Genomic DNA, 13,429 nt, shown 5'->3' on the forward strand with positions numbered 1-13,429 from the left:
GAAGGCAATTTAACGGCACGCACTACAAGAAATGGTGGCATCGCTCCAAATGATCTACAGTGTCTCCTAATTTAGTAATTCAAACTCATACCTCACCAGTTCAAGAGACCACTTGCTACTAAGTCATACTCACCTTGTCAATACTCTTTAATTTTCTGCTTTAAAAATAGTAGTACCAAAATTTTTCTTTGGTCGCCTTTGTGTTTGGCTGGGAAATCGAACTAGTACTAGGTAAGAAAAATAATACTCCGTAAAAAGTAAAAGATCCCTTAATAAATTCAAGAATTGATATAACAGATCGATGCATCGTCACCCAAACAAATTGATGAGTTGGTCACCTTGTGGCTGCTAAACAAGTGTCCACCGCCCTGCCCCATTACCCTTTTCATTATTTACTATATCTTCATTCACGTATTATATTCCCATAATTTCAGCTCGAGACAACAAATCACAAAACAGAAGCTTAGTAAATTAGAAAAGAGAAATACAGAAAGATGGATAAGTTGGGAAGTTTGAAGCACCTGTTTGTGACGGTATTTATGTCGCAGTTGGCGACGTTCCTGGTAACTCCGGCCATGCCTGATGTAACTATGATGGCTCTGTGCCCTGGTCAAGACCAGTGTTCTCTCGCCATTTACCTCTCTGGTTTCCAACAAGCGGTCTGTCTCTACTCTTTACATCCTTATCATCATTCTACATATATGCTTCATCTTCCACTACTTTAACCAGGAGTAGTATATATCTCTCTCGTAGCCATTTGAGTTACTGCTAGTCTGCTACTAGTATCAATTTACATGATAATTTAGGTTGATGACCGTTTACTCAAGTCTTATGTTTGGTGAACTACTGTTCATAAATCATGTCCTACATTCCTTTAAAAGTTTATTCCTTGTTATTTCATTTTACTTTTTCAAATTTACGATTTTTTTCCCGAGCAGAGCAGTGAGCACGACGAAAAAGGTGTGATGAAACCCTGAAATAAAGTTTTTGATAAAAAGTCTTTTACCCCCTTTAAATCTAGTCGAGACAAATCCAAATTAGTGTGGAGCAATTAATTTCAAATACCAGATGCCAAAGGAATATAGAAAAGAGGGCTAAGTGCGAAACATCCATGTACCATTTTCTTTTGGCGTGGGAGTGGAGTTTGTTTTGTAAGAGCACTAGATTATTCATGTCGCCAATCAATTCCAAGACTGATACTACCATATATTCTTTATTTTCCTTAATTTATCATTTTAGACTTGAGTGTATCAATTCATGGCTGATCAAGTCATGAGGAATGTATGTCTATCCATATGTGTGACGCATTCTTGAGACTTCTGTTTGTTTTAAAATTCTGAAAAATAAAGAAAGGATTTTGGAGTCGGAAAAAGAAAAAATCTGTTTGGTTTGCATGAAAGTTACACGTGGATATGCGTGACAAACTTATAGATATCCGTTAAGCGTTTTGCCGCACCCAATGTGAAGGGTACTATGGTAGTTTTGATATTTCAGGTTCTATCGGGAAAAACATCGAATTCTATTACGTAATCGCCAAACTATTAGTAACTGGTTTTTACAGCGCATGAGAGGAAAATTGGAAATTTTTTCTTTCTTTTAGCCATAATATAATTTTTCTTTCTTTCTGGTGAACACCAGTTTCATAACCTTTTTTGTTTTAATATTTCATGTACTTCTATTTTAAGTAAACTATTTTCTTTATGAAACTTTTAATGTTTTTTACGCTTTCTCTAATAACTTTCCAGATTAATCTTTAAGCATTCAAACTATCCCATGTTAAACTTTCAAGTGGAATTTTTCTATCAAACTAATTTTTCAACTATTATTCCAACTATTGTATGAATGGACACAAAATATAAGAAATAAATGGAATTTTCAATACATAAGGATAAGGTAATATGAAAAGTATCAAAATTCCTCTAACTAGCTACTAGCAACAATTAAACGTGTGGTGTGAGAGTTACACATATCTTTTTTTTCCCTCTCTTAGTAAAGAATGAAATTTTATACCAAGTGAATGTTGGGTTAAAACTGCCAAAATATATTTTTAATATGGTATGATATTGTTTGTTTTGGGCCAAACCCGCACGATTTTTCCCAAAAGGCCTCACACTATTAAGAGTATTCAACTCCTTATAAGTAGATTATTTTTCTTTTTTAACTTTCCATGTGGGACTTTGTCCACACACACCCAACAATCTCTCCTTAAGTTCGACATGAACCATAGACGGAGGGGGAAAGGCAATAAGCCGGGTCTTACGCCATCACTCCACCATCTCCATACTTGCCCCCTCCCTCCCCCCTCCCCCCAACTATTGGCTTTGATACCAATTGTTCGGCTAAAACGGCTCAAAGATATTCTTAACATGATGTGATATTGTCCAATTTGGGCCAAACTCACACGAGTTTCCCCAAAAAGCTCACACTATTAAAAGTATCCAACTCCCTATAAATAGCTTATTTTTCTTTTCTACTCTTCGTGTGGGACTTTGTTCGCACACACCCAACGTGAATCCAAACAAGTTATTTTATTTAGGATAAAATGGGAATTGTAAATCTACATAGTTTTCAAGTATGAGATATGTTATTCTTTTTTATATAGATTAAAAAGAGTGTCACACAAAACTAGCAAAGAGTATTTTGTATTTTTCACTTATCTAATATGTAAACATTATGATCATCACACAACACGGCAAAAAAAAGTACTCTATCTATTACTATATTTTATATGTCATTCTCTTTTTGTTTTTGGCATATTCCAAAAAGATTGATATATTTTTGTATTTAGAAACTCATCAAGTTTAAACTTCATATTTTACCCTCAGTAACATGTTCTTATAGCCATATAAATATCATGATATATTTAAGATTACAAGTTTAATAGAGAATTTTTTTCTGAAATTTTGTACCCAGACAACCACCGCTATATATATAAAATGAAAGATAGAGAGTAATATTTTGGAATTATACTGAACTGTTTTTTTATTGTATCGCCTATGATAGCGTATGATTATTCCCATTTGTTCCATTTACTTATTGAACTGTTAGCACTCTAAATCTTTCTTACACAGTTGAAAATGCTTTTTTTATGGTGTTCATGGAAAATCTTGCAAATCTTACATAAAAAGAAATTAGGTTTCCAGTAATCAGCTTCTTTGTTCAAAACTTTCAAATTTAGCTTACCCCTTCTACGAGTTAATAATTCTTGTTAGAATTTGATAGTCAATTTACCCTTTTTCAAGGGTTGGAGTTTTTTTTTTTCCTTCTTTTTTCTTGGATTGGGGGGGGGGGGGGGGATAGCAAATTACTTCTTCTGACTAGTTATCTAACTTTTGGGGAAATAAAAAAGACAAGCTATCTGATTTTACATATCTACTTAACAGTTTTCCTGACTCAGAACTTCACTCCTGGCGTAGTCATCCACTATTTGCATCTATGCCTTGAGAAGAAAATTTAAATATTAAGAGCAGTAAAAATTGAATGAGGAAACTTCAAGTCCTGTTCTGTGTCATTTATCTTATTTTTGCTCAATTTGGAGGCCCTAACCCAGCTGGTTTGGTCTATTGTTGGAGGATCATCTCTAGTGATATGGTGTTGATATCTGATGTGGTGACTTTCTCCATTTGACCTTGTACATGCAGATAATAGGAATTGGTTTAGTGTTAATGATGCCAATAATTGGGAATTTGTGTGATGTCTATGGAAGGAAAGCTTTGCTCACAATCCCCGTTACTCTGTCCATCATTCCCCCAGGTTCTACTTCAATTCGTCTTTCTTCATTCGTGCTGTTTCTGAAGCAGTTTCTTTGTACTAAACTACAAATACTAACTGAAGTCACTATTGGCAGTCATATTGGCATATAGGAGGACCAACAACTTTTACTATGTGTACTATGTGCTCCGGACGCTCACTGGCATGATATGTGATGGTGGTATTCAGTGTGTGGCCCTTGCTTATGTGGTAATTATTTTGTTCAGTACATTCTATTTCACTTTTTTTTTTAGTCAACTTGCCTCATATAATTTACTTTTTTCCCTTGGTGAACCTTGAATCAAGGCAAGTCCATTAGAGGTTGATTTGGGACATTTATCTTGAAATGGATATTACCGTTGAATCTAACTTATTCTGAGAAAGTGTTTTTTCTCAAAAGTAATTTTCAAATTTGTGTTTGGCCAATTAATTTGAAAAGCACTTCTGAGCAGCAATTAGTGTTTGGCCAAACTTTTAAAAACTGTTTCTAAGTGTATTTTTCTCAAAAGTACTTTTAAAAAAAAATGCTTTTGGAGAAAAGCTACTTTTCTACTTCTCTTCAAAAGCACTTTTTTTTCGTTCAAAAAGCGTGGCCAAACTCTTCAACTTTGAGAAAAAAACATGTTTTTTTTGAAAAAAAGTGCTTCTAGAATTGGAGAAGCTTGGCCAAACAGGCTATTAGTGTATCCAATGATCTCTAAGACTTAGCAGATAAAAATGAGTTAAATCAGCCAGCTTGTATGTACGCGCAGAATAAAAAATGTTATGTATGTAGTAGGTCGCAGTAAAAAATAACTGGACAAAATCAAGTATGTCATGAAAACTAATATGTACCCTAAGTTTTCTACTTTATCCCCATAACATAGTCTTAGCTGACAATGTTATGATAAAGACTTTGTCTCAATCTTTTGTTTCTTCCCTTTCAGGCAGACAACATGTCTCGAGCAAAGCGTGCCTCTGCTATTGGAATTTTGGCTGGTGTTGGATCTGCTGCATTTGTCTGTGGAACCTTAGCTGATCACTTTCTCTCCACTTCTCAGATATTTCTGGTCCTTCTCTAAATTTTTAAATCCTTATATTTAGTTTGGTTGTGTTCTGGGAATATAGTTCTGGTTAGTCTGACTCTGACCTTATGCTACTCTTTATTGATAAAGGTAGCAGCAATTGCATCAACAGTTGCTTCTGTATACATGCAAATATTTTTAGAGGATACAGCTTGCTTTGAAGATTCTACTGAGCAGCCAATTTTGAAAAGTGAGATGGAAAATGACGAATTGGATTGCGAGACAGCAAAGATTATAAAGGTGTTCAAGAAAGTTCCATCCCTGAAGGATATCATTTGCTTTCTTAAGAAGAGGTAAGATAGTACACAATTATATCATCATTTCTTCTATTATCAATAGAAGCGCTATTAGGTGTTGAGTCATCTAGCTAAATATTAAGTGTTAAGAAACGTATGCAGCTAAAAAACCCTCAGCTACAGTCAATTATTCAACCCAAATCTCCCCTGACCTTCTTCCCAAAGGAGCAGGTTTGATATAGAGACTGAGTTTCTGCAAGAACTAAAGATTTTGTACCAAATGGAGTACCATTCCATTTTAGCTTCCATCTTCTGTGTTATCTGCATTAGGATATATGTTGCGAGTACTCTGTGAAAAAAAAAGGTATTCCTCTAGGTTTAGTCTGTTTTCAATTAACTTTGCCATCATTCATTAAAGTATAGAACCATGTGAAGAAATATGATGGCAATTGTTGGCTGTCTTGTTGCAGTGCTACATTTTCACTTGCAGCATCTGTTGCTTTCTTGAATAGTGTTGCAGAAGGTGGAGAACAAGCTCCCTTTCAGGTATTTTTTCTTTTTACTTTCTCAAGTGTTAGTTGGTCATTCATTGATGAAAGGTAAGGTATAAGCATTTCATATATTCAGAATAAAGTAAGTCCTTGAAACTTAAACATGTTGAAAACTGGCTCATCTTGAGAATAAGGTTGGGTACATGATAATATGAAGTTTCATGAGCAAATGGAGCTTCTGGAAGGCCACTCTAACTTCTTTCAATCATATGATAGCGTCTTTAATTGTTCCCTGCAGTACTTCTTAAAGGCTCGATTTCACTTCAAGAAAGATAACTTTGCTGATGTGATGCTTATAGCCAACATTTGCTCTGCAAGTTCTCAGGTATTTCTAGTTAATTTTTTTTTTTTATTGTTTATATTCCATTAAGTTTTGGTGCTAGTATTTTTTTTTTTTTTTACTTATTTATTTCTACGCTTCAGACGGTTATATTTTGTGTATTAACTTTTGGAAGTTTGCAAAATCATGCAGTTGCTCCTCATGCCTATGTTGGCTCCTCTTATAGGAGAGGAGGTCCTGCTATGCTTAGGACTGACTGCTGGATTTACAAACGTATGTGAACACTTAACATGTACTTTTTCAGGAATTTTTGTGTTCAAGTCACCCTCATGATCCAATGCTTACTATGGAATACACTAAGCACATAGGCATAGATTTGATCCGCCCTCCTTTAGAGGAGGGCAAAGACTAATTTTCAGTCTGTTTTTACCTAATTCTGCAGCTGCTTATTGACAGTATAGCACGGTCAATTTGGGTAAGCGTTCAAACATTGTGCTCAAATTTTCTATTTGTGAATTCATGCTTCAAGCATGTTGACTCCATAATGGCATGATTTTCAGATCCCTTATACTGCTGCATTGCTGCCTATTTTCACCTCCCTTGTGAAACCCTCTGTGAGTTTTTCAGACTTACTTTCACTTTGTCTTTTTCTTTCCTCTACTGCTATGATGGTTGATGGATGTTTTGTGACGTGTAGCTTCAAAGCATTGTCTCAAAACAAGTTGGGCCTAATGAACAGGTACTTAGTTGCACTAATCTGAGAATCAGACTAATTATTGGGTGGATATACACCGACATCAAATTTTACTAAAAATGCATTCTGAGAAGTATCAATGTCTCTTGTTCTCGTACTAGGGAATTGCTCAAGGTTGCATTTCAAGTATAAGTTCCGTAGCTAATATTCTCTCCCCATTAATGTATAGTCCTCTAACAGGTAAATCAAAGTGCTATGTCCGCTATAGCAAAATATTTTCTCTCTCCGTATGAACCTAACTCTTACCATTTGGTTTTCCAGCCTTGTTCCTTTCAGAGAAAGCTCCATTTCCATACCCTGGCTTTAGCATCCTGTGCATTGGCCTTGCTTGGGTAAGTACATTTATAAACAAGCCAATGATTTCAATCTGAAAAGTGAAAATTACTTAGTATGAGGGGGTGTTCCCGATCGAGAGCTATTTAACAACCCAAAAACTGGCTGCGATCTTCTAGTTTCTAAGTCTATTTATCGGATAGCGCGGGTGAATTTTGTGTTTTCCGTGTGTGCAGTTGATAGCCATTATTCCCAGTGCAATGATAAAGACAATTCCTCTCATCTCAAGACAGTAACAACAGCAGTAGTATATATAACTTTGTGTGGGATGAAAAGCCAAAGATGAGAACCCTATTAGAACATCCCATAGAGACGATTTTGCAAGAAGATATTTTGCCACTTCTTGCAGAATCGCTTGGAATGCGCTTTCTCTCATTCTAGTGTAACTGAAACACGTTCCTCTTTAGTGAGAATTGTTTTTGTCAACTATAGTTGTTGTAATCGCTCCACTTCAATGAATATTTTTTTTAATCCGCTATTGCTATCTAAGTTACACCAGCTAAATTACTACCAGCTGTTATGATTTCTCATAACAGGTCTCTTTTGTTTTGTTGTTGACTGGCACAGCAAATACACGTGATTTATGAAGAGAAAATGATCAAAATGGTCCTTAATGTATGGAGGTTGGACTATTCTAGTCCTTGATATATATATTACCTAAAGAAATAGTTCATAATATATACAAAAGGTGGACATTATTGGTCGTAAACACTAAAATTAATGGAAGAAGTCGCAGAATCCGTTAAACTAACAGGATGAGTCTGTGCTTTTTAGATGAACTTTTTTGCTGAAAAAATAGCAGAAGATGAGGCATTTGATGTTCTCTACTGTAGGGCGTTTGGACTGACGGGTGCAGAGTGGCTAGCTATGTGTGCTTCTCTCTCAATCTCTTCTGTGCATTTTTTCTCTCAGTAACACGGCTATGTCTCTGATCTTAAACTCGCCCTTCAGCCAAGCTATTCTAAGTTTACATCCTTAAATGCTTAATAACTTAATAGGCAGGGACTCAATTTTTTACATCTTTTTTAGTTGTAAAAAGAAGATGTGTCCAACACTTTTCTTATTCAGCCAACCCTTGCCTTAGGAATAGGAAACGGAATTCATCTCAAAGATGCAGAAGTAAACCTATAAGAGCTGAAATCCTTACAGTTGCTCTTTAGAAGAGGGGATGAGCCACCCATGAATTAGCGTACACGTAATTCCTCACACTCATAAATCTGTGCACGAGGTTGTTTGGAGGCAATTGGTATTGCACAAGCATAAAGAGTTTTCTTTTACTGTTTACCCTGGTAAGTTTTTAACAGATCCTTTGAGGGGAACAGTCAGTTTTAGGGTTGAGGCCAAAGTTGTCTGCTTTTTGTATACATTAAGGACTAATTATTTTAAGTAACATATATCAAGGACTAAAATAGTCCAATCCCTATACATGAGGGACCATTTTACTCAGTTTCCCAATTTATGAACCACGAAACTGGTGTAAAATAAGCCAAAACACACAAAAGGATCCCTCTAAGAAAAGATTGAAGTAACTGATCAACAAAGATTCCATCAGTTTTGTCCAAATCAGAAACTCATTGCAAATTTGTACTCTTACCTCTGCAAAACTTATTTCAACCTCAAGCTTCAGCAGGTTTCAGTGTCGGAAGCTTGAGACTTAGAGTTGACATAAAAACTTAAAATAAAGGGATATATATCTTAAGGCAGCATGTTCAACTCTCCACTGGCTTCATCCCAAGAGTTCATCTAGTTCCTCACATCCATGATACATGATTGCTTGTGCAAAATGCGTGAAGTGCAAGTCAATAATCTATCTGTAAACAGTACGACCATATACATGAACACCAACTTGTTTGCTGATGAGCAGATTGACCAGTGCAAAGAATGTAAATCTCTTTATGCCTTCAAGTCTGGTTACAGAAACTGGCATAGAATACCAGAAGTAAGGTATCAGCACGAATCTCCTGAAATGGACCCACCTCTCTTATTGGCTCTTTTAGGAAATCAAATATAACACTAGACCATGCAAATATTTAAGAAAGCAGCAAACTCACACTTTCTATTTCCAGGTTGCTAGAATCTATCATTAGGTGCAATTTTAGAATATTTAAACATTTTGTTGCTACAGTAGAAATCTCTCTGTAGTAGGATGTTTTAAGAACTGCAACTAGTTGTCTTTTCTGTTTGAACTTAAACGCTGTTCTTTATTTAGGCTTATAAAAAGTAAAACATAAGCTTCTTACAATACAATCTCGAACACAGACCTTTTCCCAAATATAGATAGGCTAGAAAATTTAGCAGTTGGCAGAAAGTGTACAAAAAACAAAAATCATGCTGTCATGCAGAATGATAGCAATAGAACTTATCTGAGCAAAATGAGCTCCGTATCAGCAGAATTGGAGAACCATCAAAATGACCAGTGACTCAATCATAGCGAATTTCAGCAATTCGATTATGAGCTCCCTTAATTAGGTACATGTAGCGTATCAACCTTTGACAGCGCATGATATCCAAATACTCAAGTCTTGAATCACCAGTAACAAGGGTCAGCAGATCTTTGTCACCAATGCTTGAATCAGAAAGGTTTAAAAGCTTCAAACTTGGGAAGCATTTCACGAGGCTGAATGAGCAAAAAGGTTGCAGATTTCCATTTTGTCTAATGCCTCTGATACTAGGACAGTGGATCCCCATCTTTTCTAAAATCAAGGGGATCATGTATGGCGAATCAGAGAAGTCGACAAGTTCCAGACAGGGACAGCTACGTACAACTTCCAATAAGACTTCTTCAGAGGCATTGAAGGATCCATGAAATGATAGATGCTTCAAATTGGGACATCTATGAAAAAATAAGACGGACATTAGAAGTCTTGTGGATTGAGCAAATCCAAGAGTACAATGTTGCAGAAATCTCTGTTTAAGTTTTTAGTTAAAGTGGTCCGCATCACACATTACAACAAATTATCAAAAGCAGGTAATAGGTTCTTCAAAGGTCTCACCAGCCATCAACAATTTTCCATGTGTTTGGTTCAAGAAGGAGAATTAGATCGGTGTGATGAGATGTGTTGCATACTTAAAGGGATAAGGACCAAAAATACTCATCTATTTAATGTATCCTGGTTTTATCCTTCATTAGACTTTGGAGGTCATTCGTTCCAACCGGTGTTTATGTTAAATTATAGTCAAAAGTAGATGTATCAATTTGGACCTTTACCGAAAGTGTTTTGGAACGTGCTGTCCACACAGACACACAGTTCAAGATGGAGCTAGTTAAAGTCAAGGGACAATCTGCTAACGCAGGGTATGAATGCCTCCAAAATAAAAGGGATGGCAAAGATTAAAATCATTTTTGTACAGAAGAGGTACAAATTTGTACCTTTATCCTACTTAAAATAAATAAATTTAAAATGCACTATCTCAATCAATTTAAGCTTTTCAGTTGAGTCGATTCATACGAATTAGTACGTGACTTTGGACATGTTGATTACTTATAATGAATGAATAAAATGTCAAATATTTGAATAACTCTTTATAACTCAAACAATTAGTTTAGGCAGATAATTTAAAATGAAAATAAGAGGGCTTACGATCGAGCGATGAGGGAAAGAAGGGCGTCATCATTGGGAGGGCCATCAAGAGAAGTGAGAAAAGGGAGGAAATAGACAGAGGTCACGGCGGCTCCACCACCAGCTTTAGCGATGAGAGATTGAAGGACAAGAACTCCACATTGAGGATCGCTGTTGCGTCTACCATCAAAAGGGTCCAAAAAAGCTGCGTCATAAGGGAAGGAAGATTTAACAAAGGCATCGACAGCAACAACAGAGGAAGATAGCGGCGGCGGAGGAAATGAGTAGTAAGAGTCGGGGATGAAGGAGGCCCAACAGTGAGGATGGCGAGAGGAGTTAGCCCATGATTTACAGACAAAGGGGAGATTGCAGAGACGATCTTTGAGGGAGGATTTGGAGAATATATTGACAAGAGCTGAGCTTGGTAGATTATCCCATGGCCTTTGCCTTTGCTGCTGCATCGTCTTCACTCTGGTATCTCTTGGCTGATGCGGTTGCCGTTTGATTTGTCAATTGGAGGTGAGATGGTGAAAAATGAGAATCTTTGGCTAAGCTTAGCTTACAAATCACTTTAATTTTGACCAAGATTTTTATTATTTATCCTTAAAATATTCTTTTTTAAAACAAAACTCTTACATCAATACTCATTGCCTCAAGTATTATTTCAACCTAAACCTTCTTTGAGTCTTGAATTCTTATTGATTATTTAAGATAAGTAAATTCTCTATTCCTTTATATATTTGTATCTATGTGATTTTGTATTAATCTTTAAACTGTATGTAATAAATGAGAACATATCAAATTTTTAGTGTATTGCTTTCTAAGTGTTGTGGTGATGAAGACAATGTTTGTTTCTCTTCAAATATTTTGTCCTATTTAGGTTTATTTTTTACTGAGAAACTTTTTTCAATTTATTAGTTATTATAACTTATGATTATATGCTTATCATAAAATGTATTATATTTATCATAATAATTATCTTATCTAAGCACAGTTATATTTAAAATAAAATGACAAATATAATATTTTGTATTTGAATCGATCTGGAATCTAAAATTTTGAAGAAATTACGCTCTTATACAAAAAGAACTTATTAGCATTTTTTTTATCAAATACTGCAGTAGTTTATTATCAATTTCAGCACTTGTATCCAAACACGTAACTGCTTATTTATTAAATAAGTTTTAACACTTAAAAGTGCTTTTCAACCCCTAATGCTTATCAGCTACTTCAAATCAGTTAATCCAAACGGGCTCTAAAAAGTAAGAGGGAGGAGTAAGACTCGTTGTACCAGTCAATTTTATACTTTTGCAAAGTAGTATCTACAGTTTTTTCCTTTTCTTTAAATGGGTTGAGCTGAGCTCGTGCTACGCTTTGATGATTAACAAATTCGGATTGATTATGTTGAAAGAACTAGATTTTATGTTCTAGGTTGGTGTGCTATTAGACCGGTATGCAGATAAGAAATACGAATACCAAGTGAACCAAGTTCGTAGCATACCAGTGGCAGAATGCTGATTGGATGGTTAGTATACCCATGTAAGTTGGAATCTTTGGAAGCTTTTGTCCGTACCCTAAAAGAAATATGTCAATTGGAGGAGTTCGTGGATAAAAAAGGATTTTGTATTTATGGGAAAGTCTTGTGTAGAAAGAGAAGGTTGAGGAGTTGGAAACAAATAAGGAAACCAAATCTAAATAGGAGAGATTTTTCTTAACCGAAATATTTTAGGTTTTGGAGTATTAATTAAAAAGATTTTCGGCCAACCTTGCAACTATAAAAGAAGACTTTTTGTCATAGTTCAAGACTACTGCTATTGAAAAAATCGCATAAAATAACTTCTGACAATAACAATCACAGCAATTGAGTGAAGAAACATTTCCTGAAAATGAAGCTGCTTAAATGCTTTTTGAGAAGTGTCATAGTAGGTTATTACTGAAACTTCAGTTTTTGTAAGCTTCCTAGACTAGAGCTTAGTTTGGGAAGGGGTTGCTACAATTGAGTTGATTGTAGAGGTTAGGGTACTAGAGTTAGTCCCCTTGGTTATAGAGTTGTAACCTAAAAATTATTCTTTGAAGTTTAGCGGAGGTTTGAGGAAAATTCTACTAGGTAGGTCGTAGTTTTTAGTCCTTTAAGCAGGAGGTTTTTCACGTAAAAATCTTTGTATTGAGTAATTTTTTGCAATTATTTTTGTTTGTGTCTGTTTGGATAGTTCAAACAATCAGGTTCTTTGAAATCACGAAAATCAGGTAAGACAATTCAACCCCCCTTCTTGTGTCTATGTGTATCCTAAAATAACAATTCATATCAGAGCAGGTTCTTTTATAAGAGGCTAATACCTTGAAAGGATCTATAATGGTTGCACCACCAGATGCTCAAGAAGGACAATCAACTAGCAGGCCACCACTGTTTAATGAAAAATACTATGGCCGATAGAAGGAAAGGATGCATGATTTCTTGGAAGGAGAAGACCTGGAGTTTTGGGATATTGTTGAGAAGGGACCAAAGATTCCCATGCTGGTTGATGACAAAGGTATCCCCAATGGACGAAAGCCAAGAGAAAAATATTCAGAAGAAGATGTAAAAGGAGTCCAAAAGAAGGCCAAAGCCAAGAAGATTCTGATATGTGAAATTGGTCCGGATGAATATAGTAGGATCTCAACATATAGAGAAGCAAAATCAATATATAGGATGCTTTGTAGTATGCTCATGAAGGTACTTCTCAAGTGAAACACAGTCAAAAATTGATATGCTAACAGGCAATATGAACTGTTTGAGATGAAAGAGGGGGAAACCATCTTGGAGATGCATACAAGGCTCACATCGATTATTAATGAGCTGATATCTCTTGGAGAAGTTGTCCCTCGTAACAAAACTGTGAGGAAACTACTGAGCATACTACC

General features: G+C 35.6%; 2 protein-coding genes across 2 annotated transcripts; one reads left to right on the forward strand and one right to left on the reverse strand.

Moving 5' to 3' along the window:
• Positions 1–320: 320 nt before the first annotated feature.
• LOC107784839 (uncharacterized) lies at positions 321–7,446 on the forward strand. The gene is made up of 14 exons (XM_016606022.2): positions 321–659; positions 3,642–3,753; positions 3,848–3,960; positions 4,677–4,799; positions 4,905–5,107; positions 5,521–5,596; positions 5,840–5,926; positions 6,074–6,154; positions 6,324–6,356; positions 6,442–6,495; positions 6,579–6,620; positions 6,737–6,815; positions 6,897–6,967; positions 7,145–7,446. The coding sequence occupies exons 1-14, from the start codon at positions 495–497 to the stop codon at positions 7,202–7,204; spliced, it is 1,299 nt and encodes a 432-aa protein (XP_016461508.1). The 5' UTR covers positions 321–494; the 3' UTR covers positions 7,205–7,446.
• Positions 7,447–8,475: 1,029 nt separating this feature from the next.
• Positions 8,476–11,103, reverse strand: LOC107784840 (F-box protein SKIP1). Its single transcript, XM_016606023.2, has 2 exons — positions 10,550–11,103; positions 8,476–9,801 (listed from the first exon to the last, which is right to left on the reverse strand). Exons 1-2 carry the CDS (start codon positions 10,987–10,989, stop codon positions 9,390–9,392), a joined length of 852 nt encoding a protein of 283 aa, XP_016461509.1. The 5' UTR covers positions 10,990–11,103; the 3' UTR covers positions 8,476–9,389.
• Between the last annotated feature and the right edge of the window lie 2,326 nt (positions 11,104–13,429).

The sequence above is a fragment of the Nicotiana tabacum genome, chromosome 4 (assembly GCF_000715075.1).
Source record: "Nicotiana tabacum cultivar K326 chromosome 4, ASM71507v2, whole genome shotgun sequence".
Classification (NCBI taxonomy): Eukaryota; Viridiplantae; Streptophyta; class Magnoliopsida; order Solanales; family Solanaceae; genus Nicotiana; species Nicotiana tabacum.